Source organism: Rhamphochromis longiceps, linkage group LG9, assembly GCF_057381845.1.
Source record: "Rhamphochromis longiceps isolate RC_006_pf linkage group LG9, R_longiceps_female_GT1.1, whole genome shotgun sequence".
NCBI classification, from domain to species: Eukaryota; Metazoa; Chordata; class Actinopteri; order Cichliformes; family Cichlidae; genus Rhamphochromis; species Rhamphochromis longiceps.
In genome coordinates, this window is record NC_140565.1 from 18,343,844 (window position 1) to 18,371,544 (window position 27,701).

The following is a 27,701-nucleotide window of genomic DNA, read 5'->3' on the forward strand; positions in this document are numbered from 1 at the left end:
AATGTGGCTGTTTGCCCGACGTATCCATCTTTATTTCCTTTTGCGACAGCTGCAAGTATGTGGAAATGTTATCCCAGTCACAGTGACTGCCATCATCCTTAATGAGTGTCACACACAGGTGGCCCCTCAGCAGAGCTGTGATTAAAAGGTAATCATCTCATACCAGACTAGCTTGTTTCAACCCATGGATACGTATGTATGATAGAAGATTGTTGGAAATATTACTGGATTTTTCCAGTGCCTGTTGCAGGATTCCTGGTTTTAACTAACTTGATCATCAAGCAGAGCTACAGCAGCAGTGACCCTCTGTAACCGTAAGCCATATCTGTTTAATTTTTCAGTGGAGCCAGAGCGGGCAATGAAGAACTCAATGTGGCAGCTCACAGTCACAAGTCAGACACAACAAGCAATGAGTGGAGGTCCCAGGAGAATCCCCCAGATTCAAAAGTCTAAGCAAAATGCTACTATGACACAGATACAACGAACCACTAGGTTTTCAATAATTCATGGTGTTGTAGGGAGAGAACACTGAGGAGAAAAGCAGCACATGGTTGGATGTAATTGACCAAAAACACGTAGACTATAAGCCACAACACTAGTTGTCTATTGTTTCAGCTGCAGATATTCACCACGAAAACCTCTGTTGCCTAGCTCACAAATAATGTAGGCGTCTCTCTTTGTGTGTCTTGAAATGCTGCCTCGCTGCGTTTTTATCTCACTCTCTCTTGCTTTTCCTCTTAACAGTGGATCAGATCAATACAGTTTGCCTCTGGCCCAGACCTTTGCACTAAAACCAATTGTTCCTGGAACTCTGTACGAGCAGAGCCCGCATGACTTTTCCGCGAAGCGTGTCTGGCTTTTGCATCTGGCGAAATGTGCTGCATTTAACATTTGCTTCAGTTTAAAAGAAAACATGTTTATTTTGCTTAACGTCTTGTCATGGATGTGGACAACTTCTCAACTAACAGATAAGCTAGTTATATGTAGCCGGACGACAAATACAGCCTGGCTATTTGAAAAACCCTTAAAATCAAATACCTCTTATTCAGTAAAGGACTAGATGTTACAATCCCTGACAATGCATTGCTTTAATGCATCGTCTCATAAAGAACTTGATGAGAAGCGTGTTAGCATACACAGCACAGTAAGACTGTAGCCAGAAGCTGGTTAGCTTGGTTACTCCACCAAAAACAGACTCACACACATAACTTCACTTAAAGCCTATTTGCCTAGATTAAAGAAAATAAATTAATAGTGTTGAATGAGTTTAAGTTTCTTCCTGTTTTTCCAATCTTTATGCTAAGCTAAGCTAGCCAGATTCTCCGTTTAGCTTGTTATTTACCTCCAGTCACGTAGCTCTCAGCAGTGATCTCTACTACCCAGATTGTTTGCAAGGATTTGATCCTGAAAAACGAGTGACCCTTTTTAACCCACATTCAGCAGTGAGATCACAAAGCAGCTTGAACTCACTGCCTGCCAAACATCTGCTCTGAGACCAGACAGACACCGGATGTTACTGTGAGGGTAATGCAAACTAGTGAACCGTGTGAAATTGCAGAAAGTGCCTCTACAGTATACTGGATAATGTGCTGACTCATGCCATCTCTTTTTTTCCTCTTTGGCACAAACACTGAGTAACCTGAGAGAGAGATAGTGATGAGTAATTTACTTTTGACACAAAGTACCATCAACAGAAATTCAGAAACGAGGTTCCCCAGAAGAACATTGCCTCAAACCTCCTCTCTCTCCTTCTGTTGCTCCATTGTCCAGTTCTGAGACTCGTGTGGCCGCTGTAGGCACTTTCAGTGATGGATGCTACAGTATCTGTTGTCAGTTTGCCCCTCAGCAAACTGTGATGCACTGTGTGTTCTGGCACCTGCACTATAAGGACAAAAGTATCTTAATTTTTGAATTCAAGGGCTTTTAGTCCCCACTTCTCACAAGTGGATAAAATCAAGCACCTAGTCACGCAGCTTGCCTTTGCAAATATTTATGAAAGAATGCATCATTCTAAAGAACTTGTGAATTTAACTCTGGTGTTGTAATAAGATGTTTGAAAAACGTCTCATCTTCTTCATAATCCAAGTGGTATTATTGCAGAGTGGAAGTTAGTGAGCTCCCAGTTTGGATTTGGGAGACAGACACCCTCTCTCATTTTATGATTAGGCTTAAAACTTTCCTTTTTGATAAAGTGAATAGATAGGGCTGAATCAGGTGAGCCTGGATTGACCCTGGCTATAGGCTGCTCCTTACTCACTATGTGTTTATACACCGCTCTGCAATTAATCATTAGCTATTATTAACCATTTTTTGCATGAATTATGACAACCTCAATCATTCTTTTCTTAAGTATTTTTCATCTTTAGGCATAAAAAAAGATTTTTGAACATCATTTTTTTAAACTTACTTTTCAAAGAGTTTTTTACATGTCCACTTAGGTGGACAACACTGGCTGACCAGTGGATGGCATGGTATTTAGTGACACATGAGTGTCCAATGTAGTGGTTTATGTTCAAGTACCATCAACACTGACAAAAATACAAGAAAACAGCCTTTGAATAGCTGTCCACTGTAGTGACCACTATGCATGAAGGCTTACTTCCACAGTATGTCTTTGGTCTGGAGAGTTCTTCCTGTTAAAAGGGAGTTTTTCATATCCACTTTTGCCAAGTGCTTGCTCAAAAGGGGTCATCTGATTGTTGGGATTTTCTCTCTATTATGTAGGATCTTTACCTTACAATATAAAGCACCTAGAGGCGAATGTTATTCTGATATAAATAATATTGAATCTGCTCTTTCTAACAGTCCATGTTTTGACCGTCACCTACGAACAGCTGCAGAATTAAGGCACTTTGAAATCGGGTGATTTGCCTTCTCAGCTTGGGCACCTCACTCACTCACTGGAGTCAACATTACACTTCAGTTAACATCACTGATGCAAACTGTGCTGCGTTTAACTAGTAGCATAAAATGACATATGTGTCACCATTTAAATCTTTTCATGATATCCAGATCTTTGTCCTAACAAGGATAAAAACGACGGCAGATGTAATGACGGTAAACGAGTAGTAAAGGAGTGATTACACTGATCCATCAGCAATATAAATGCAGGGCCATCTGTTATTTTGCGGCCACGATAAAATACCTTTTGCTGCTTCTAATGTGAAATCTTTGGCACAGACATTTTGGACTGTTGTTGCTGATGTTGGGCTGATGATTATAAGCATTATTAACTGTCTTGGCTTCACATGCTCATGCAGCAAGGTACTAATTTTGTGAAGCTAGGCTCTCGTGGAAGACTATGATTACCGCCCAGACCTTAAGAAGGCATAATACGAGTGCTAATAATCGAAGAGAGCAGTGTCAGTAGAGCAGAGTGTCATTATAAATGAAAAAAAAAAACATACAAAAGAAATCTCCCTCCTAGTCCTTTTCATTAGTTGACAGTTTATTCTCCAGTGAGAGGACTAAATAAGGACTGTGTCATTGGCTGCTGAGGCTAAATAGTTTGTGGGCCCAGCTGGTCAGTCACAAGGGAGAGAATTAAAGGCTAAAAATGGAAGCAATTTTCTTGCAAGATTAGCCTGCGAGGAAACTGAGAAAGATGAGTTTAATGAAGCTTTATGTCACAAAATTTACCCATTCAGTTATTTGGTGGTGGATTTCATCTTAATTTTAATTTGGTATTAAAGTCTTACGTTGTGATTAACATACAGCATTGTAATTACTTTGCAACACAGCAGAAAAAGAAATCAGGAGGAAGAGTTGGAAGCATAATAAACTTCCTGCACTCTGCATAAACGATTCAGAGCGAAGAGATTTTTATTGTGCTGATAAAAAGATTTCTATAAGTCAGTTATGTAAAAGTTTCTCTGGAACTGTATTTGTAAAATGAAAACCGTGCCCTCAATAGAGGCTTTCATTGTTTACTAAAGAGAGCCATCTACTGGAGAATAGCCTATAATGAACTGTATTCAAACAGATGTAAATTGCATAGTTTTGGGCTTTAATTTGGTGTTTTTTGTCAGATTCCACATAGAAAAATAAGAACACTTTGCAGTAGATGATGTGACAGCGGCAACAGTTGTATGAAGGTCAGTGTGATAGAAATGCGTTTTACGACGCTTGCAACCTGAAAACCATGCATGGAACACACCATCCAGTAAAACGTAATGGGCTATATCATGTGATATTTCAGGTTCTCAGGCTGTTCAAGTCAGCAGCATCCAGCGTGTGTCTATGTGGCTCTACATGTATTTGATCCCTGTGTTCTGTCTTTATACATAAAGTCCAGTACTGGATGCAAGTAAGCATCTAAATGAATGTGTAATAATAAAAAATATGACAACAAAAAAATAGCTATTCAGACGGTGCACTAGCTCCCCGAGCTTTTCTCTCAATTCAATTGTGAAGCTTGTGACAAAAACCAATTCATCACACATACCATTGCCCCTCTTTTCCCCTCTGGCTCATTTCCCCAAATAATTTAGGATCTACTGCCAAAGATGTTGGTGATGTGTTTGGAAAAATAAGCATCTTTTCAAGGTGATGATGACCCTCTCTGAGAAAAGGAAGGGAAGCCTCTGAAAATCCAATTATCCAAAGGCCTGCCTTTTTTTTATTGCCATCAGCAATGCTGGCCCATCAGCAGCATAGCAACTGTTTCCAACAATTGCCCCCACACTAATTCTATCGCTGTAGCCAGACTTGCCCAGGGTGTGGACATTAAGCTCAATTTTCATCTAAAAGTGATTGCATAATGTCTGACAATGCAGTTGAGAAAATTGGGTGTTAAGGTATAAATGGGATGATAAAAGGAGGCAAAACTTGATTTGAGAAACAAAAAATGGGAAAACTTTTATTTTATTCATGCATGTAAAGCAAATGTTTTCACTTCCATTTAGTAAAATCTCAGACTGTTAACTAAGGAGTGGGTGCATTCGAATGTTGACATCACTACAGTAATTAATGAACAAGAATAATTAATGACAATGTTAGTAATTTAGATACTTTAAGCAATAAGGGACCAGCAAACTGATGAAGGCAAAGAATAGACAAATACAGGACTACAGGCTATGAAACCATCCCTGGTGGATGTACATTTGACAGAACTTACTCCTTATAGGACATATATCATAGATTATATACTATAACTTAATCACTATTCCTCCAACGCGAACATAGAGCAATTTATTTAAACATATCCAAGTATACATGGAAATACAGTATATAAGGCAAAAACAGAACTTTTGAAGGGCAATATTTGCATGACTATCTTTATTCTTTAACACAGCCTGAACTCCCTTTGGCAGTTTCTTTAAGTAGTCTTCAACAATAGTTCTGCAGGGTTCTGGAGGACAGTGGCTTTGGGGTCATGTTGAAAATTGAAGCCATTGCCAATCAGATGGTGCTTCATGGTGAATCCAAACCTGACAGCGTTATCCTGTGGTCATAATACCATAAATTTTAACAAGATCTCCAACACCACTGGCGGAAATGCAACCCCAAACTATGACAGAGCCTCCGCCGTGTTTTATAGATGACTGTCGACACTGTCATACCTCTCTCCTGACCTCCTCTGTACATACTGATGATAATTTGAATCAGAAATTTTGATTCACCACTCCATAAACTCTTGCTACTGATTTTCAGTGATGTTTTTGTGCAATTTGGCATCGATCACTATTTTCTCCCTGTTTGAATAGCTTATTGAAAGCCACCCTTCCACTGAGACCACTTCTGATAAGGTTTCAGTGAATAATAAATGGATCAACTGAGGAGCCAGATGCATGTTTTGGGTCCTGTGTCAGGTCTTTGCTGGATTTTTGCCTGGTTTCCTTAGGTTTTTAAAGGATATGCTGTATGTAGATTCAAATGCAACTTGTTGGTGCAAAAATACTATTTTACATGCATCAAACTGTGTTACTGTTGGTATTTTTCATAGATTCAAGTAAAGAAATGAAAACAAATGATGTGTTTTTGTGACAGGCTGCCTGAAGATACAATTTAAAATATATTTTGTTCTTTTGTTGTATTTTATGTGTAGACACAACACTGATTCACACCTCGAGTTGTCTTTTTATGCTCGAATGATTCACAGGTCAGTGTTAAGTGCTTAACAACAAAAGAGAAGAAGCATTCCTCTGAAAATGGTACATTTCAAGGACTTTACTATTTTGTCAAAGGCAAAGTGACAAGAACAGGGGAAGGATTAAGCTTAACGAATCCAAAGAAAAGAAATAACTCAGAAATTAAGTAGAGAGTAAAGAAGGTTTTTTTAAGAAATCAGATCCATTCAAACTGAATTCATTCATTAAACACTTGAAGGCAAAATAATAGTAAAACGAGCAGTCATTGCACTACAACATTTACTGAATGAATGAACAACCTGTTATCTTGGTCTTATGGAGCGAGCAAATATCAAATATGAAACCAGTTTTCTGTGGGAAATCCAGAACAATCAGTAATCTCTACTGAAATACTTGTTTACATAGCAAACACTCACATAGACAACTAAACTGATGAGAATAAACTGCTTCTGTTCATTCATCTTCACAAGCCTCATCTTCACCTGGATGTCAGAATCCTGATAGTGGATCAGGTAGTGCTCACCGTCATAGTCGTAGCACACAGGCGTCCTTTCCAGCTCCGCTGAAACGGGCGAGGTGACACACTTGAAGGGCTTCCTAAATTCATCTAGCAGAGTCAGACTCATAATGCAGCAATTCTACAAGAAGTTGAAAAGTAAATAAGTGCCAGTGTGTATATTTCCTGCCTGCCACACCACTGCTGGGAATTTTATGCTCGTGTAATACCTCCACTGTGCCCTGCAGGGCCTCACAACACCAGGGCAGGGTGATGTCACCAGACAGAGATGTGTGCTGGGACAGGTTTGTGCTGCTAATGACTGTTAGCTGGATCAGCCCATCAGAGATCTGAGCTAGACAGAGAAAACACCGCGTGTAGACATTTATACCCAATTTAAGACAGCTAAGCAGTTTAAGTCTACAAGCGCTGTAACCATCAAACACAAATAAACACAAATTTTTTATTGAATTTAGCTAAATTTTAACAAATTCAGAGGCTGTATCATATCAGTAGATTATTATATATAGCAGTTCTTACACCTAAAGAATGAAAGTTAGACTATGTGGATTAACGCTTTAAAATACTGAATGAAGACTTGAGTAAAGAAAGTGTTTTTGTGTCCCTTTTTTCTACAATGATCAACATTTTCTCTGCATTTTTGTTTCGTTGAATGAATTACTCTTAATGTATAACAATAATGGAAATCCTTAGAGTGAAGTAGCCTCTAAACTGATTGTATTGTCTGGTGTATGACTAGCTGTTAATAAAAAGTAAGTACTAAGCTGAAATATTCCAAACAGCACTTCAGAAGTCTCTTTTTTTATGACAAGAGTATAGATCGCAGGCTCACAAAAGTATTCAGTATTCTGAAATACCTTTCTGTATAACCTCCCTTTTATTCCACATATCCAAGTTTCCTGCCATATAGCTGAGGTTTAATTAGTTTGAAAAAGCAAGCCTGTAAGTGTTTGTCACACATGTGAAACAAACTATGGAGGCACATAAAAATAGTGCTGTACATGCCTAAATACAAATCGATTGGTCTTAGGAAATAAATACAGTCATAAATTTGCAGAAAAAAATGGGAGGAAAAAAATCACAGCAAATGAATTCTTGATATTTAGGACTCTGTTTTGTATCCCTCTTAAAGTTACTATACATGTAAAACATAGGTATACTGTGGTTTTTTTTTTTATATTACCCACACAGTACAGAAGATTATTCATATTTCCTTGGCATAACTCACAGTGCTACTTAATGAATGTGGGTACAAAATGTGGGTATGAATGGATTACTTCTGCGGCAGAAGAGCTGGGAAAAGCTTCCGGACATGAGCTCGCATACAGTGTTGTGGAGAACAATGTGTAGCTGGTAACCATGGAGACCGTATTCAGGGTCTATATCACAGAAAGGGGGTTGGACCACTGGCTCCACATAAGAACTGAAAGGGGAAAAAGGGAAAGAGTTGATAAAACCAGAAAGTGTAAACTCTGTCTAGTGGGGGGGGGGGGGGTATCATGACAAAAGCATTTTCCTAAAAAAAGGCAAAGATCTATTAATTTTGTGGAGCATAATAAATAAAAGTGCTGTACTCCCACAGGAAACCAGGAGAGGGTGCTATATCCTTACTATGCTGAAGTACGGTATCATTAACACTGTGTGGTCCTGAAAATGTTTTTGTTTTCACGTGGATGGAAAGTAAATTACTGTTGGGTAATAACTCATAAGCCTCTGGAGCACCTGCGAGTCTGAGTGTAGACAAGAGCTGTGAGCAATTCCACCAGACAGCAGAGTTTGTACAATTCTAATCCTGAAAACTAATTAAATTAATTAAATTGTTAGTTCTCCAGGCTTCTTAACCCTTCGATGCACAACCTACCAATACGTACACTCTTCCACGAGTGGGGTCAAAAATGACCCCAAATAGAAACAATGCATTTTGCTATAAACTCGGTTGTTATTCTTCAAAATCTTTAAAACAAAGAGTTGTAACATTCTCATATTTGAGGTATTCCTCATAAAACATGTTTGTGACATGAGGCCTTTTGCATTTTTATTTATTTTTTCATTAATTTTAAGAAAGTGCAGTTTTTGTATCACTTGTACCACTTCTGTATGCTTGCTCTGCATATACTGCAGAAGCTGGGCCTTCCCTCTGAAAGGCACAAGTTGTTCATCCACTGTAACACAATCACTGAGGATGAATTTCTGCCTGCAGTTGACCAGGAACAGGCCCCATATGTAGCAGAAAACTGCCATGTGGTTTGTTTTCAGTCGGTAGGCTCTGGTCCTCTTGTCATCAAAGTGCAAGAAATGGCGAATATCTTTAAATCTTTGAATTGACATAGTGGCCTTGTACAATTGGTTATGCAGAGGACTCCCAAAAACACACCAACTGGTACATCCCAGTTCTTCTCACTTCCTACAAGAATGGTCAATCAAATGAAGGCCAGGAGCTTTTGTTTGATTACATTTTTCCACTCTTTTCCCCTGTCTGTGGCTACTCTTTGTGCCTCCATGTTTGTGCATGTCAGCACCTCTTCTATTATATTATCAGACATGAACATCTATTGGGGAGACAGTACTAGACCCAGGTGCAAGCCCTGGCCGACTAATTCAGAATATTGTGGCTAGAGCAGTAAGAGGGGCTCATACTGTTGGACTCAATATCCATTTCCTCTTCAGAGGACTCATCAGAGGACTCCTCTGTATCTGACTGGCCTTGTTCAGTGTGGGGGACAGTAGTCTGGATACTCTATATGTTAGATGTCAGATTCTGAGTCAGTGCCTCTGATGGGCTCTTCATCCCATCCGTCCTGGATCATTTGTAGGGCCACAGGGATCCTAGCTGGCCTCATAGCAGTCATGTTAAATATTTTTAAAAAATCAGAAAGGACAATGTTTGAAATGCACAGGAAACTATAAACAGGGGTGTACATAAGTGGTCCTCAGGTGCGCATTTGCTGTCAAAATAAAAGACGCATACCAGATAAGAAGTTGGAGCGCTCGTTTGCGTACATTAGATGTTCTGGAGGAGGATAGACATTTGTTCAGAACTCTTAAAGATGTTGAAGAAGCAAGCTCCGTAAGCAATTACTTTGGTATTCCTCCACCGCAAAAGAAGCGTGTATTCTCAGAATTTCTGGGAATACTTTTATTTTGACAGCGAATGCACACCTGCGGACCACTTATGTGTAGCCCTGACTATAAATCGTGTATGTTACTGTGTAAAAATTAATTCTTGATCCATCAGAAGTTTAAGTGGGACAGTCAGAGTTGCTAAGAATGAAAGTTTCATAGAAGATTCCACAGGAACTGCTTGGGGTCATTCTTGACCCCACTTGTGGAAGAGTGGGGTAGTGATACAAAAACTGCATTTTTTATAAATGAATGAAAAAATAAATAAAAATGCAAATGGCCTCATGTTACAAACATATTTTATGAGAAATACCTGGAATATGAATATATTACAACTTTGCATTTTAAAGATTTTGAAGAAAAACAAAACACGTGTGCATCTAAGGGTTAAAGGACATTCAAAGCTCTTCTTTGGAAGCCAGCTGACCTCTTACTGACGTACTGACAATGACTTGAACTACAAATTTCTAATCTGAATTCATCACCCCATAAAACCTGTTTCCAATGAGTTTCACTCCAGTTCTTGTGTAATTCTCATACTTCAGCATTTTCTCCCTCTTTCCCTTTGTTAAGAATTGCTTCTTGACAGCCAGCCTCCCACTGAGACCATTCTTTCTACCATGTCTTTGCTGAATGTTTTGCTATTTCTTAAGCACATGACTTTGAGGTACTGTTCATCTGCTGTCATGATTTTAGGTCTAACACTTCTTCTTCTTTTGTCCTTGTTGAGAATTTTCATCTAATAGCTCAATTAGCCCAATTTAAAATTGGTTCTTTGCTAAGCTGTCTGTTATGTGGAGAAATCACACTGAATCGTCCCCTGAGTTGTGGGCCCTTTCTGTGCTCGATTGATTCGGTCAGTGTTAAATGGCTTAACAAACAAATAAAGAAAAACAGTTTTCTGAAATTGGACTGCAAATAATTCCAAAGAAAAACTATTTCAGAAACTCAAATCCCACTGTACAGTGCATCACTGCAGGAGCAATACTGTCAGTCTATACATCCCTTAAATTTGAGACGCAGCACACCTTGTATGGATGTTCATAAGAGGGGGTGGTTATAGTCCAACCTACCAAACAGAAGATCCCTGAGTGCTTCTTTCCACCAGCTTGTGGAAGTGGAGGGTGAACATGATAAAGGCAACTGAGCACTGGTCCTAGAAAAAAAAGATGCTTAAAGATGTCACTTCTCCCTGTGATAAATACTGTGTATCTTGTTCTGCTACTCTAAGCCAGTGAATAATAATCAAAACATGGGATGAATGCCTGAAGTAATTACCCTCCAGACACCGATGATGATGCCAGGCTGTAGCAACTTAAGCTGCACCAATCTGTCCTGGTCAATGACTTGCATGTTCTTAGTTAGAGTCTGCATGTCTAACTTCTCCATGAGGGACCTACAAACAGGGCTGACAGAGGAAGCAAAGACAGCAGTTGGTTTTACTGAGACAAGAGGCGAAACAAAGGGTGTAGATGGATGTCAGCTGCCTTTACCTCTTTGGGCTGACGCAGGCTAGCCTCCTGACACCGTACAGCTGAAGGGTGGAAATCTGCTGGTAGTCGGGCAAGCGGTCTCCTCCGCTCCAGCACAGTGTCACTGAAGTCTCAGTGAACTGGGACCGGCTCTGCTCCAAAGTGCTCTTACGCCCTGACTTATCCATGACTGTCAGTTCCCAGGTGACGTTCAAGTTTCTAGAGTTAGAAAACAGAATGTAGAATTGTAGGAACAGGACTTTTTGCAGTTTTGCAATAAAAGCAAGAGAGAGAGAAGAAGAGAGCAGGTGAGAGTGAAGCTAAGCATGGCAGAAGTGAACAGGTTCTTTAATACCAAATACCACATAAATAGTCCAAATGAATCATTGAACAAAAATGTAATCCATCCATTTGTCTTCTAATTTATTACAGTGAAAATAACCGGGCAGTGTTTGGCAGCGTTGCTCTTTAAATCAGAAAAATTACAAGTTTATTTGCTGTTACATCTCATTTGTCAGCAGAGGGAAGTAGTAGGACTCCAGTTAAAGCTGTTCTTGCTAATGAAATGATATGCAACGAATGAAATTAAAACTGCAGCTGTTGTGACGAATCTCTTGATCCAGTTCTGTCTAAACTGTGATTCGGGGCTGCCCCTACTGTGATGCAGCCGGCGCCTCGCTGAGACACCATCCAATATCAATTAGGTGGGGGAACAAAGTTAAAAACTGGAGCAGCCCAGGGGGCTCCAGCAGCTGACCCCAGGGATTTCACTCTGCACTGCCTGTATGCTTGACGTCTTGTGAAATGATTATTACCAAGGTAAATCGCATGCTCCTCATGGTCTCTAACAGACAAAAAAAGCCCTATAGGGAGTTGTCTGAGTCGGTGGGAGGAAGGCTGAGGTGTGCGTGCATGCATATGTCTTCTGTGGATGAGGGGTTGGGGGGCTAAGTAATTTATTTCAACAATTCAGACAGCCCCTGCAAGGAACACAATTATTTCTATTTCCCCTCTGTACCACAGCGACTGCCACAGAACTCAATATTGAGTGCAGCACAGCCTCTAATCAGAGGTTATAAAAACACAGCAGAATCTGCGGTGGAGGTGGCGAGGGAGCTCTCCCCTGCGTGCTGGCATCCCCCTAAGCAGACATCACGTTCAGAAAGAGACCTCCTTCCTCACCTTTAATAAGAAAGTGTCATTAAGTGTGACATCAAAAACAAACCATACTTTTTGTTTTTGATTACCAGCAGCTTGAACTATCCTCTTGTTGTGTTCTCCCCCCACCTCTCCAACCTTGAACTTTCTCAACAGCGAGGGTAGATCTCCAAAGTTTTGCTATTTGCTAACAGCAAACAATGAACAAAGGCTTCATACAGCTGCTTCCAAACAAATACCAAATCCCCGTTAGAGCACAGACACAGCACGGATCAACACACCTCCTTTCAACTAAAAGGATATAAAATTCACTATAAAAGTAGTTAACATGAGCATTTAGAGAAAGAATAATGACATATTTTTCTTTCTAAATGTGTTTGAGTAGGTGATACATAAAGTAAATGGAAAACCTAATTCCTTTGAACTAAACTTGGGTTTTCTCTCTTTATCTGTCTCACACTTCACCTGAGGACCCACTCTGTTTGGCTGGGTAGCCCTGTGTGAATACTGATGAGTCCAAGCCGCCTCGTCCACTTGATCATGTCACATTCGGCTACAGTCTTGAAGTACAGCCTCTTATAGTAACCTTCGGGTCGATCCTGCACCTCCATCGTGGCCATCCTCAACAGAGATTTGTCCATACACTTTTTATTCTTGCTGAAATCCGCAATGTAAAGCTTTCTCCACAGAGCACTGCAATGACAGCATCAGGAGAGTGACCGACTCGGTCAGAAAGGTTACAAACCAGTACAGTATGTCTAGTGTGATCATTTCTTACAGGGTGGCCAAGAAAAAAGAAGTTTAAGTTTTATTCATCAGAATGACAATATCAAAACATCAGCAGTGAAATTTCACGTTTGAATAAGTTCAATAGTGAATTCTTCCATTATAGGAATAATCTTTTCTACTAAGAGGAAACTATTTAACCCTGTGATGCCTGAAGCATGAAATCATTCCAGAAAGTTCTGATATTTTGGAAAACACGACTGTTTATTGAACCTTTTGAAAAAAAATTAAAGAAAGAAATTCATGTCAATTTGCATATAGTATAAGCTTCAGTTTGTATCATTTTTGCCACACTGCAAAAAAGAATCACACTGATGACCTGGAGCTCTCAAATACTCATGTATTAAATATGACACACTTGGCATTGCAGACAACACTGATCACCGAGTTCTTGGTATTCTTTGGTAGTTACTGGAGGACATTTGGGTTCTGATTGTGGTTCTGACCAACAACAAAAAAATCAATGTGTCAAGACTGTTGAATTGACCATAGGCTGCAATCTGGCTGGCTTTTTTACATTTCAGAATATGTCCTAAATGATATATAAATATATATTTTGATTTGTAGGACATGTTTTTCACTAACGTGAAATGTGTTAATGAACTAGACCTTTAATAAAACAAGTTTGTGCATCCACAGAGTGTCATGATCCTTGCCAAATCATGCAATCACAAAATCACAATTTTGAAATGTAAACTTTGTGCATTTGGATTGCCTCCAAAAGGTGGAGAGCTAGATGCTTCAGTACATAAGCTCAGTGAGGATCTCTAGATATGTGGCTTGAATTTAGGGCTGAACGATTATGGAAAATAATCTAATTGCGATTTTTTGCCCCAATATTGCGATTGCGATGCGATATGCGATTATTTTTTAAGGTATTTGTCTTCTGTATTATTAAACAAAGACAAGCAATACATCATATAGTATGGCCAATACTATATTACATTAATTTTAAACTGTTCTTTCCTGGAAGACAGACCTCTGTTATGATGACATGAGGTGATGCATGAATTGATGACTGACATTTTTATTTAACTTCTTCAATCACAACAGTATATTTGAACATACACAATAGTTTATTTTTAGCTTACAAACATCTGAGCATAAAGTGCTGACAAGGAACCCTGGTGTAAACATTAAAATGAAAGTCAGTACAATGTGCAGATTGCAGAAATATACATAAAAAAAAAATCAGTGGCTTTACCACACTCAGTTTTTCGACATCTGTGAACTACTAGACAGTCATTCAATTAAAAAATAATATTAAATAAATAAAACTAATAAATAAAAAATACACACATCTTACTGATCTCTGCAGTCAGTAACATTACACATAAAGTGCAAACATAATAGCAATTGTATAAACACACACACAAACACGCCTTTAAAGTTTAAAGGCGTGAAATTGGACGGTCTAGTTCTGATTAGCGTCACCGCTGTCTCGGTGGAGTTTAATAAACTCGGCCGTCTGCTTCTTGCTATCTAAAATATAACCAGACACTGGTGTAAATTCTCGACTGTCTCATACTTCTGTTTAATAAGTTTTCTGTTTGACGTTTAGTCAGCTGTGTGAAAACCAAGGAGGAACCCACCCGGGGGATTAATAAAGTTTTATTTTATCTAATCTAATAACTTTAATCTCAGCCAAACCGATTTACTCACGAACAAACAAAACACTGAAAAAAGCCCAACAATAACATTTTTAGGTTGTCTAAGTGACTTATATATTACGTTTAACCCGAGCAGCGAAACTCCGCGGTGATCTGAAAATGATGTGCCGGGAGTTGTGCCGTTCTCGGCCGCATCAGTAACCCTCGAGCTCCCGGCTAGCTGTCGAGCTGGTGGGTAGCAGACGCCTCTGAAAACGTCGAAGCACTTTTGCAAATATGGGATATCTTGATAAACCGAGCAGATATTTGATGTTTACACAACTACTTTCTCGCCTGAAAATATGTTAAAAGTTTATTTTGTGACCCAGAAAGATTAGTATGAGTAATTTTAAAACTTAGTAGCGGCCGCCATTGCTGGAAACTGGAGTTTGGCTGGGCCGCGCTATGAATTCTGGGGACAGCCTTCGGCGCGTCGCTGTGACGTAATCGGTCTACAAACGCGGCCTCAGGAGGATGCAGCCCATGAATTGTATAATATAATCGCAGTATAATCGCAGCCTTTGCGGTTAGAAAATTGCACTTGATCATGTCGCGATATTATCGCAAATGCGATATATCGTTCAGCCCTACTTGAATTTCAGGCCAGATATCCAGAGATATGTGGCAGGATTAAAATTGGAGTAAAAGACCAGTGGAGCATAGCAGGTAATTTTTTCTAAATATCTAAAAAGAAACATGAACCTGAATATCAATGCACCACATATGGGTGCCGAAGCTTTTATGTTTAAGTAGTTGAGGAACTTGGGACCATGCTGTAAAGTTTCCTCTTTCAAGGTCTAATGCTTTTTCTCAGAAAAACAGAAGAAGAATTGGGGCAAAAACCACAGAGCTCCCGTGCCTTGGACTTAAAGGTTCTGCTGTAAGATTTGGAGGCATACTGTCCCTTTGCTATTGGATTAATTAACATAATCATGTATTTAATAAACTGTGGAAGATGCACTGACAAGATGGTACTTACTTGCTGTTGGCAAGCTGATAGAAGATCTTATTGATGTGGTTTATGCAGCAAAGTGTAGAAGCATCCAGGTATGACAAAATCTTAATCAGGATCTCAGATGGCAGTCTATGGAAAAGGTAATTAGACATGACTACAAGGATGTGACAGTGTGCCTTCATGCCTCCTACTGTTCAGATTTCAGTCTATGAGATAAATGTGTTCTGAAAACACTGCTTGGAAATCGTGTCATACACTTCTGGCAATAAAGTGAAACTACTTATCTCTATGTTCTGTTTTAGTAGATATGGTGAAAAAACATAAATATGTAAAGAACTCAGCTGAGATTTTTAGATCTAAAGGTCTAATGAAAGCCATCTATCCATCCATGCCTGCTAATTACAAATACTGCTAGGTTTGTTGGCTCACAGCTGTCCTGGTTAATGATGCCATTGCTGTCCAATTAAATCACTTGAGTGAGCAATAAATTCATCTTCCTATCACCTGCCCGCTCAGTCACTGTCATTTCACTACATATCAACAACCAGATTAAATTACTTCAAGAATAAATTAATTAAGAAACCAGATTGGGCGTTGTTTTAACAAGGCGAATGATTTCATACGACAGCTTTAAAGTTCAGATTATCCAAACAGCCATCCTCTCACTGACTAAATTCTTGCAGCTGTAATAATAGTTAGCAAAAATAGATGTAACATGTGATATTAGAGCTCAAAAGTTCAGCTTAAGTCTACAACCATGGCAGTACAGAGCAGTGCTTTGAGCTGCATACGACTGTTACCTACATGCTTACTTTACAATGGGCTTGCATCATCTCACAGTGCTAACATGCTCAGATTTTGTCATATGTTAGTATTTCTGTATTGACTGATTCATGCTAAATACAAATACACTGAGGCTAAAGGGAATGAAAATTTATTTTTCAGTTATTTAGTTAGAAATTAGAAGGAGCAGAAAAGGAGACATGAGCATTTCTGCACCTCCCTTTTCTTCTTTGCATGGTAGAGTTTTAACTTGAAAGTGTGATGATGATTTTCAGTGATGTGGTGCTTTCAAGGCCAGTCTCCAATATCCGATACAAATAGTTTAACACAAATGATTGAAATAATTCAATTGTTTGATATTTTTTTCTTAAAATGTTACAATCAGATTTAAGATGTGCATATAGTTAAAATAAATAAATAAACAAAGGGATCTGAAAAATATAATGTCTTTAGACCAACTGAATTTGGTCACAACCGTGATTGGTATTTTTATTTTATTTTATTTTATTTTATTTTTCTGTATATTTGAATCAGTGAAAAGATTATGAAAATAAATCCGGGCTGCACTCCAAACCTCTAAGACTCTAACCATTGTTGAGTGAAACAATTATTTCTGCTCGTTGAGGCGTTCAGACTAAAACAAATATTAAAAACAACGCTGTTGCTAAATATGAACGATTAGCTGTTTTAACAGAATCATTTTGGTAGTAGAGGCAGCAACCGTCTACTAACTGACCTGTTTTTCTGTGTTGTAACTGCCTACATTTAATGGGAAAGAATCCAACTGCTTAATTCATGTAGTAAAGTGTTTTCCACTTGAATTGATTTACGCTGTGCTGTTATTGTATTTGTTGCTACAAATCCTTTTACTTTGAAGTCTATAAACAGCAGATCCACTGTTTGAGCGCTGAATGCCACAAAGATTAAGAAGAAGAAATGGCATGTACCGTGTATAGTCTCTGCATGCACTGACAGATTACCTTTCCATAAAGCTCTGAGTGGACGCTGGGGATGATTTGTCAGTTCTTTTGGACGTCCTTAATGCTCGCCCGGGAACGACTGCTTTCGAAGCTGCCATTTGTTCCGCTGGTCTTGACAACTTTGTGACAGTTACAAGATAATTTATATTTGCAAGGTTTTAAGGTCGTGAAACTTTAAAAGAGCGTTTATTTGACAGCTTTTTTACTTAAAGACCGTGAAGATAACATCCGGGATCCAAAATGAACAGCTGGTACTGTGTTAAATCCATGAGTAGGCTACATTAAATGACTTAATTCTCCTTGTGTGCTAACGAAATTCCGTGAAAGCATCCGGTCACCTTGGTGACATCGGGTCCAACGTCTTCCGGTGGGAAGAAGCACAAATGCCTTCAAAATAAAAGCAGAATTTAGATAGGTAGGTAGGTAGATAGATAGATAGATAGATAGATAGATAGATAGATAGATAGATAGATAGATAGATAGTCAATTAAACTTGATCTGGTCATTTAAGTAGCAGAGGGGTTTTATAATCAGTTTTAACTGCTTCGCATTGATTACATTAACAGCAGATCCACTAGAGAGGCAACAATGAGACAACAAAACAAAACAGGATTAGTTTAACAGATGGAGGCCAATGACATTTTCACCATCTTCATCCTTTTAGCTGATACTATCAGCTTATTAATTTAAGGTAAATACAACCATGTTGACATATTCAAATAGGCACACATCTTAACATACTATAGTACAACATCAAATAATATTATGTAACTCTCACTGTTAATGTGTTAGCTAGATTAACAGTTAGCACCCACAATGTGTTAGAGAGTTGTTAGCGAGTTTACAGTTTTACACAAGTTTGGCTCTCATTTTCAACATGTTTGAATCGATAATTAGTCACCCTTTAGTTTTTGTTAGCCTCACAGACCAAGAAATGCTATCAGCTGTACACACTCCACAGAGGCCCAGAGTTATTGTAGATGAACATTTAAACAGTTTTACAACCATTACACATGTACAAAGAACTCTGCAGACTGTAAACATTGAAATATAATAGAAAACTTTAAGATGTTATACGTAAAACATTGGGAGAAGGTTTCATGTAAATGTAATTTGTTCTTCTCATTTAAAGCATGACGCAAAATCTACATTATTATCAATGACTACATTTACAGTGGGCAAAAATGTGTGAGGAGGAGACCATCGGGGCCAAGCTGGATCTGGATTTCTGGATCCAGTGGTTTTTAGAAATCTCCTCCTCTTCTTTCATCACAGCTGTCCTGTCCCAGATGTGCTGTTGATCCACTGAGGTAGATGTCTTTTTAGAAACATCAGGAGGACTGAAGCTTAACTCAGTAATAAAGGAGGACATTTAATCTTCACCAGCAATCTTCAGCCGACTGTGCAAAATATATGGATTTATTGTTAACAGTGTTTTGATCAGCTGCCCTGGGCGTCTTCTATTAATGCTTCATTTTATGTTTCTCAAAGGATGTAGGCTACAGAGCATACAGTCATTTAGTCTTTCATATAACTCTAATAATAATTCAGAATGCTTTTTAACCTGAATATTTGAAATAAAAACTCTCACTTCCAAATCTAGACCTATAAAGAGCTGGTGAAAGTCAGAAATGTAGACATAAATTTTAGTTTCAGCTCATATGTATTAAGCTTTGCCATTTTCTTTTGACATATTTCGCTGAGTAAAAGCAGCTGTAGTCACTTCATAAATGCAATAAGAGCTCACTGGAAAGTATCTAAAATACAACTAATGATATTTTAATATCTGAATACTGACTGAAGGTGAAGTTGTATTTACATGCAAAGAAAGGATGGACCCTCCCTCTCAGACTGAGTTTATGAAACTTAAATTAGTTTTAATGTTTGCTACAAATGGGGGAAAACACCTCAGCCAGACAGCTGTGGTTAAACCCTGTTCACTTTAATTGTGTGTTAAAAATCTGTGTTTTCAGTATTTAGAACACATTTCTGTGAATCACCATCAACAAACTGAGATATCAGGTAGAAACTAGAATTACAGGCAATTTGTGAATGTCAAAAATTTCCAATCTTCTTAGTAATCCATCTTTGCTTAATGCTGTCTTAATGTTATCGAAGTGCTCTTTTTTTAAAGGCAGCAGTGTTATTGATTACTTAATTTATTGTACTGTTACTGTCCATTCAGATGTGGAAAGAAACAGAAACATGCTGCTGTTTGCAGATAGTTAATAATCAGCTCTAAACAGGAGCTGAAGAAGAGTCCAGCCTGTTACTCTTACAGTATATAATGAATGACTTTTCTCTGTTTCTCATATAAACCGTTTCAGTGCCTCATCTTTGGCAGCCTGCTGCATGAATTAACATCCTTCTGTTCGGTAAGTCAGAGCAGCAGAACTAATGTCTGAACTACAGCGCTGACTTTTAATTAACATTCAAGCTCAACAGAGTGATTTCTTTAGTCGGGGTGAATTCATTCATGTGCACAGATTAGCCACCGAACACCGGCTTAGCTTACTCCTCGTCGTAGCTAGTTATAGCTAAGGATGCTAATTTACTAGTTAGCTTAAAATCACACATTTTACTCATAGAAAAGGTACAACAGTGCCTCTGATCACTTATGTTGGTTAGTTCAGTTTACTGCAGAATACAGCATGCTGTTAGCTTTAAACAGAGAGTCGTGGTTATGGGAAGTAAAGGTTGGATCTTCTCTCAGTCTTCATCTGCAATTCACAACAGAGATATGAGAGTTTCTCCTGACAGGAGCTGTCAATCAAAGACATCACCGTGATATCACACCCTAATTTTACAGCTTTGGGTGAGTAATTTGAAGCATAATCATGAGAAAAGTGACCACCCTTGAACCCAAATCAGCATGATGAGAACTACTCATCTTTGGGAAAACCTTTTTTTTTTTGTTTAGTTTGACAGCTCTGTGTTTGACAGCGAGTGTCTGTGGTCATCTGTTAAACACAGTGGAGGCTCTGTCATGGTTTAGGGCTGCATTTCAACCATTGATGTTGGTGTTTTTTGCAATTATGAATGCAGAAAAGTACTTTCAAATATTAATCCATCATCCAATGCCATCTGGAAAGAGCCTGATTGTCAGCAGCTTCAACTTTCATCCTAAACACACTGGTAATGCAGTAAAAGCATACCTGGGTAGAAAAACACACAGGGGAACCTTATGAGTCATGGATTGGCCTCCCCAGATTCAGGACCTCAACATTATTGAAGCGGTGTGGAATCACCTTGACACAGAACACAACAAAAGGCAGCCAACGTCCAAAGAAGAGCTTTGAGTGTCCTTCAAGAAGCCTGGAGAACTATTCCTGAAGACTACTTAAAGAAATGACAAGAAAGCTGCCTGGGTTCAGGCTGTGTTATAGAATAAAGATGGTCATAACAAATATTGAATAGCAAGCTGATTAGAATTGTACGAACTCTGTTTTTGATTTATATGCTATATTCCAATGTATATTTTCATTTTTCAATAAATAGCTGGAAGGAACCCTTCCACACCGCAGGTATGAGACATAGTTCAGTGTTTGTGTGGTCAAGAATAGTGTTAAGGTCTAACAATGTGCCACTGTGATCTGAGTCTTCTGTAACAGTTAATGGCTTCTAGCCAGAGTCCATGTTCAGGTTGTTTGAAAGCAGTTTAGGATTTATGCGATGTTTGGAAAACAAGAATTACAATAAATGTGCATTTTTGTCTTATAACACAGCTCACCCAACTAATCTACCCCAAAACACATTTTCCAACTTTCCAGTAACTGTTTCTCTCATTTATGAGGTAATTTAAATTAAGGTATATTGCATATTACAGAAATTAAGTTGACTTCTCCTTTATGATAGTGATGCTGCATCTAAATTTTCTGAAGCAATGAGTTTGCACACTTAAGTAAAGCCAACTTGTAAGATTTTACCTTGTAGTTCCCACAGGGCCGTAAAGTAAACTGTTGACGCATGTAGATGTACAGAGTACATATTTACACATACTGCACAGATTTACTTTCATTTCCTGGGGGGCTGAACACATTTGACCTTTACCCCTAAACCACGATTCAAACTGCACTCCTAAAATTTCTTAGTTTACCTGAGAGAAAGCTACCTTTATCCTGCTATTGAGATTCCAGTCTCTACAGTGTGATTAATACAACTGTGGACACACACACACCACACACACAAATTAATAGCTGTCCCTGTAAGCTTTAGCAGGCACAGTACCGCCTGCTGTAACCTTTCCCTGGATTACCAATATAACTCCTCATCAGGGTGTTAGCTCAGCACTAGCAGGGGAGGAAAAGGCAAGATTGATGCTATTTGTCTCCTCACACATGCTAAGATAGAGGTCACATCTTACTGAACTAAGACAAGAGAGACAAAACACAGTCTCTTTCTCCACATTCATTCATTCTCCAGCAGTGAGAGAGAGGACTCAAAAATGAAGCAGTTTGAGAGCCTGACCTCATTTCAAAGATGAAGATACAGAGTCATTTATAGCTGCACATAGACAGATGGACTGGCAGAAGGATGGACTGGCAGATATAGTGGGTATTTTAGATCTGATGAAGCATATAGTGGCATGAGCACATGGAGTGGATCTTGTTTAATTTAATTCGTTATATGCCTAATATTTATAATATTTGTGACAGAGGTATTGATATGTAGTTGTGCACAAAAAGGGACACTAAAAGTATACATGCATGTGTGTTATGTACAGAGAAAACATGCAGAAAGATGATAAGTCATTTTCTTTGCAAAAACAGATGGCTCACTTTAAGACCCATCCCATAATTGACCTCCCCCTTTTCCTAGAAGCCAGTAGGCTCTGCTAGCTGTCAGGGAAAATCACCATAACCCTGTTGTCACTCTAGCTGATCAGCTTGCCTGATGAAAGTGAAGTCCCTTTCAGGGCAACAGCAGCCCCTGGTATAGTAATGGCATGTAGGCCACATCCTTTTTGCTTGCTTGTCCCCCGTACTTGACATTTGATGATTTCTGTAGCTATGTGTCCTTCTAAAGGCCCGAGGACAGCTGTGGCTCTTGGATACCTGATGTCACTCTTCCGCATGGTTTGTCAGTCGGCTGTGACAGTGCAGTGTTTGTCAAATGGGAATGAAGGGAGCAAAGGATTAACCATGATTAAGCCTAAAATAATGTATTTTTAGTAGAGGACTTAGCATGTACAAAGGCATGTGAAACACACTGCACAAGTCACATATTCTTCAGCTGTGTCTGAGCTTTCAACACTTATTAACAGTGATATATTCTCTACCTGCTCATCTTATCCAATCGCTTACTTGCGTGAAACCCTAAAACAAATTCCAGCTCTGATAAATCAAAAGTAACACAGTCTGTTCCTTTACTTGAGTGGATAAAACAGCTGGCCTACAGTATCTGCTGTGTACATGTATAATGCAGCCACTTAGCACTTGGTAGGAAGTGTGAAAACGACAGCTCATTAAAGGTCCAGCGTGAGGTTCGATACTTGTGAAGCCCATCCTCAAACCATTCAGAAGTGTGGAGCACTGATAGGAACCCTCTACAGCTCTTCAAAGGATGATGGCATGTCAGAAGTTGAAAAGAAGAAGGCTAAGGGTGGAACAGAGAAGTGCGGGTCATACTCGGTGAAGTGAGCTTTGTTGAAGCTTTACCTGCTTTGAACCTGGTTGTGAGATCTTTGTTTTATTTGTGATGTGATGGAAGACTGTTGACAACCATGTGTCAGTGGAGCATGCAGGTGAGATGCCACACAAGTTTATTGTCTTAATCTCTTAGATTCTTTGATTTTTTTTTTTTTTACCCCCCTTGTGTATCTCTAATAACCTGACAGCCCTTATGCACAATTTAGATCCGCCACTGGATGGCGCACGAGTATCTGTATTTGATTCATAAAAAAATTGCTTTAAGTCCCAAATTAGTAACATATACATGCATGCTGAATGTACCATGTAACTGCAAGGTTACCCGCTGCATTCCCCCTTCATTTCGGATTAATCAGACAGAGATATGACAAAACCAGAGCATATAAATGACAGTCCCTAAGAGCAAGTGATCTTTGCCAACCTCAGGGGCCCCCAAGCTCCCAGCATAGCACGTATGACTGTGCAAACAAACCTATTAGTCCACGCAATGTGTCTTAATTGTGGGGCACTTCTGAGAAGTCGCGTTGCAGTGGCCACACACAAAGAATGGGCGTGAGTACTCCCTCGAAAGGCAGCCCAGAGACTCATGCTTTTTTCTGCAGCAGTAGCAGCAGCAGCAGCGATCTGAGCGCTCAATTTACAGTCTTGGAGGGTGGGACAGAAAGCACACCAGCGGGATGGATAACGCAGGTAGGTCGTGGTTTATCGTTCCTTTATAGAAATGCCAGAAAAGTGCTTGTTTCATCACAATTATCAGCCAGAACGAGGATAGAGGAAGGGAACATCTTTTTTTGGACATTTTAATTTGGTACAAAGTGCTGCAGCGCGCATTCCCATCAGCAAACACGCAGCTGAAGCACAAATAATTGCTTTGATAGGATAATTATAAAGGATGATCAATTTCTACACCATGCTTATTAGGATTGTGGTATTTAACGATCAGTCTCTTTTCCCTTTACGCACAAGTCCTTTTACGCACGCTGGTTACAAGTTTATTAAGTAAACTATATACGATCTCATTGATGTTATTGTCTTACAAGAGAACTATTTTTCTCTTATATCAGGAATTGCAACCGCAGATGTCTGAATACTCTCCCAAAATCAACTAAGACGTGCAGGAGGGAGGGGAGTCTCAGTCGGAGAGAGTCTGAGTGCGTCTGTGTGTCAGAAGGTGTTTGAGAGAGTGAGGGAGCATCACATATTGAGGAAGAGAGAGGGGAAGATAGAAGGGACCGACTCTGGACCAGGTGATCGAGAGCTAACAAACCTCCAAGGGGCTACCGGGCTGTATCAGTGTGCACGGGATCAGCGATCCAACCATGGTGCCAGCGCGCTGCCCGGGACGCTGTGCCATACTGGCACTGACCCTCCTCTTGGGATGCGGCGTGGCTTTCTGCCTTGGCCAGAACGACACGGAACCCATAGTTCTCGAGGGGAAGTGTCTAGTGGTGTGCGACTCGAACCCTTCTTCGGACGGCGCAGTCACCTCCTCACTTGGCATTTCAGTCCGCTCCGCTGGGGCAAAGGTGGCTTTTTCAGCCGTGCGTGGAACCAACCATGAGCCGTCAGAGATGAGCAACACGTCCATGACCATCTATTTTGACCAGGTCAGATGTCCACTGAATTTAGCGTCAACACACCCATATCCAATACAAGTCCGATTTTATTCTAAAATATAATTTTCTCTTCGTACAATCTGTTGGGTGGGTAAAACTTATGATCTTGCTCGATATTGATTTTCTATTACTTCTAACGCTCTGTGCGATCCGAGCCAGGAGGTTTTCTAAAGACTTCGGCGTTATTTTATGTTTCAGAAGGATTCGTGTGCGTAATTGGCGTGATCTGGAGATGCGCCGCCAGACGATCACCCATGCACGATCATTTACCGCATGCGTCTTAGGCCTCGGCCGCATTTAGATATGCAATGTGTTGCTTTTGATTAGATATTCCAATAAGTTTTCACGGCTGAGGTCTTTGGACAGCGGCCTGTTATACGCCTCAAATTGGGATCCTTCCCAAAGTGCGACTGAAGTGCTGCCTGAAACATTTGGCAAAGCAGCACCAGGCTTACTGGCTTATACGCCTCTTTTTTAGTCACTGCGCACAGCAGACACAAGCAATACGTTTCCACAAAACCAGCTGTTGTGTTGAATTAAGCATGCACATAAAAATAATCATACTAATAAAGCACTGTCTTATTGTGCTCCCTTTCTTATCACAGGTTTTAGTGAACATCGGCAACCATTTCGATCTCAAAACGAGTGTTTTCCAGGCTCCAAGAAGGGGAATCTATAGTTTCAGCTTTCACGTGGTGAAGGTCTACAACAGACAAACTATACAGGTGAGAAATTACGAAAAACGTGGGGCGCATTTTTGCATTTCCTGGGTACAAGACTCAGCTCCAAGTTTCTCGTTGCTCTTAATTGCAGGTGAACCTGATGCAGAATGATTATCCGGTTATATCAGCATTCGCCGGTGACCAGGACGTTACGAGAGAGGCGGCCAGCAACGGAGTACTGCTGATGGTTGAACGGGAGGACCGTGTCTATCTGAAGCTGGAACGGGGCACCCTAATGGGCGGATGGAAATACTCCACCTTCTCAGGCTTTCTAGTCTTTCCTCTATAATCTAATCTGCGATGACTCACGTCGCATGGGACTCTGCTTAGGTTGAGGAACCAAAAAAGAAAAAATAGAAAAAAACGAAAAAAACATGCCATTTATTTTTAACTAAAATAACTGTCAGCCAAGGAAGCCGACGAATATCTGTATACCTACACTCGTCCACTATCTAGTCAAATCTGAACGTTTCCTTGGAGTTTCATATATTCAAATCCATCAGCCAACTCTAACGCAATCTGGATGATTCAACGTGGCCCGTACTTGTCGGGTACGTGGATTTTTTTCCCCCCTTGCTTGGAAAACAAACTTTGCCGACAGACAAACGGGTGTACCTGAGAGGAAATGGACAAAGGAGAAGATGGGGGGAGTGGAGGAACTGACACCTTGGACAGGCCGAGTGTGTTATGCTCTATTTTATGTTTGTATAGCCTTAAACAATTTATGGTTTCCGTCCAAGTGAAGTATATGGAATTATATGGACAAACAACAGAAGAAGTGCTTTCACGCCCAAGGCATTTTTTTTGCACGAATGGAAGTTTTATCTTTATGTTTTGTGCTGTCAATGGTGTTGCGTTTGGATGCTGAACATATTGAAAATACGCCAAATGTAGGCCGCCGACGAGTTTATTTAAAAGAGAAAAAAAAGGCGACATATTTCAGCCACCGAAGACGACTTAGAGCCCTTTTATTTAAAAAAAAAATAGTAACAATGATATAATTTATAAAGTACATATTCACATTATTGTGTGTTCTACATTTCGGAATCTGCGTAGCTTTGACTGATTTAATGTTCAGTGACGTTGCTCACCAAATGTACATTGTGGAAATTATAGAAGAATCCCTATGTCCCGCTTAATAAAAGGTATTGTATTGTATAGGCTAAGTGCATTTATCAGTTTTTGTTTGCATATAGCTTTTCAACGAAAGGGGATCTATCTGTGTATACAGACTGTAGGAAAAATACATGTTTGCAAATGAAGCTCAAAGGCCTCAAGAGGGAGCAGAGGTTGAACTGTGAGCAGCTCACTCTGGTCGCTGTCCGAGGTGCTGAACCTATGGGCTTTTTTTAAAAAAAAAAGGAAAAAAAAGTCAGGCAACAGCTTCTTAAGTCAAACACTTCAGTGAAAACACTTGTTGTTGCCGGCTGGAAACTGCGATTCAATAACTGGGAAATAAGAAATATCTGAAATGCGCATTTATGAATGCACTGCTGAGGAGAGCCAGGGCAGCTCCTGAGCGTGAAGTTTCAGCACAGCACGACCGCACACCGCGGAAACGTCCTTCTTTGTGGCAGAGCCGAAGCTCACGTAAAGTAGACATATATTTGGAAGCGTTAGCGAGGTGGTTTGCAAATGTGGGTTAAAAAGAGAGCGAGAGAGGTCGTAGTATAGACTGTGTGCAAAGTTTGTTTCTTTTCCTTTCTTTCTTTCTTTTTTAAATCACGTGACTGGATGCCATCTTGTTTGAAAAAGGACGTTTTGGGGATATTTCAGCCCACACACTAAAATATCCCCCCCCCCCACTTACACGCAGTCAAAGTTATACCACATACCCCCAAACCCACCACCCCCACAACCCCTCCCTTCCCAGTCTAGGAAGGCCACACCTGAGTCAAGATGAACTGCATGACTCATACAAATTAAAGAAGAAGAAAAAGAGCAGTGCCAAGAGCAAATATTTGCTCATTTTTTAAATTAATATTTTTTTGTTTTGTTTAAAGCTATCCCCTTATCAGATACTACACTTAAGAAAAAAAAATATCACGCTTTTCCCCGGGCCAGTGATAATGTATTCAACAAACACAGAAATATTTTACCATGCATATAGTCTGAAAAAGACTAAAAAAACATCCTGTGGGAAAACATATGGCAAATGCACAAAAACACGAGAGGAAACTTGCTGTTTCTGTGGTTTACAGTAAAT

General features: G+C 39.6%; 2 protein-coding genes across 4 annotated transcripts; one reads left to right on the forward strand and one right to left on the reverse strand.

The window, feature by feature from the left end:
• Nucleotides 1-4,860: 4,860 nt before the first annotated feature.
• fbxo15 (F-box protein 15) lies at nt 4,861-17,852 on the reverse strand. Of its 3 annotated transcripts, none has more exons than XM_085418600.1 (9): nt 17,510-17,852; nt 15,771-15,875; nt 12,834-13,049; nt 11,220-11,417; nt 11,005-11,134; nt 10,800-10,882; nt 7,884-8,029; nt 6,816-6,940; nt 4,863-6,727 (listed from the first exon to the last, which is right to left on the reverse strand). In XM_085418600.1, exons 1-9 carry the CDS (start codon nt 17,605-17,607, stop codon nt 6,461-6,463), a joined length of 1,368 nt encoding a protein of 455 aa, XP_085274726.1. In that variant the 5' UTR covers nt 17,608-17,852; the 3' UTR covers nt 4,863-6,460. The 3 variants fall into 3 exon arrangements, with proteins under 3 accessions (XP_085274728.1, XP_085274726.1, XP_085274725.1); XM_085418599.1 differs by having other exon boundaries at nt 4,864-6,727; nt 12,822-13,049; XM_085418602.1 differs by lacking the exon at nt 12,834-13,049 and having other exon boundaries at nt 4,861-6,727.
• Nucleotides 17,853-23,354: 5,502 nt separating this feature from the next.
• cbln2b (cerebellin 2b precursor) lies at nt 23,355-26,645 on the forward strand. The gene is made up of 4 exons (XM_085417773.1): nt 23,355-23,847; nt 24,222-24,764; nt 25,379-25,498; nt 25,587-26,645. The coding sequence occupies exons 2-4, from the start codon at nt 24,477-24,479 to the stop codon at nt 25,782-25,784; spliced, it is 606 nt and encodes a 201-aa protein (XP_085273899.1). The 5' UTR covers nt 23,355-23,847; nt 24,222-24,476; the 3' UTR covers nt 25,785-26,645.
• The last annotated feature ends 1,056 nt before the right edge of the window (nt 26,646-27,701 follow it).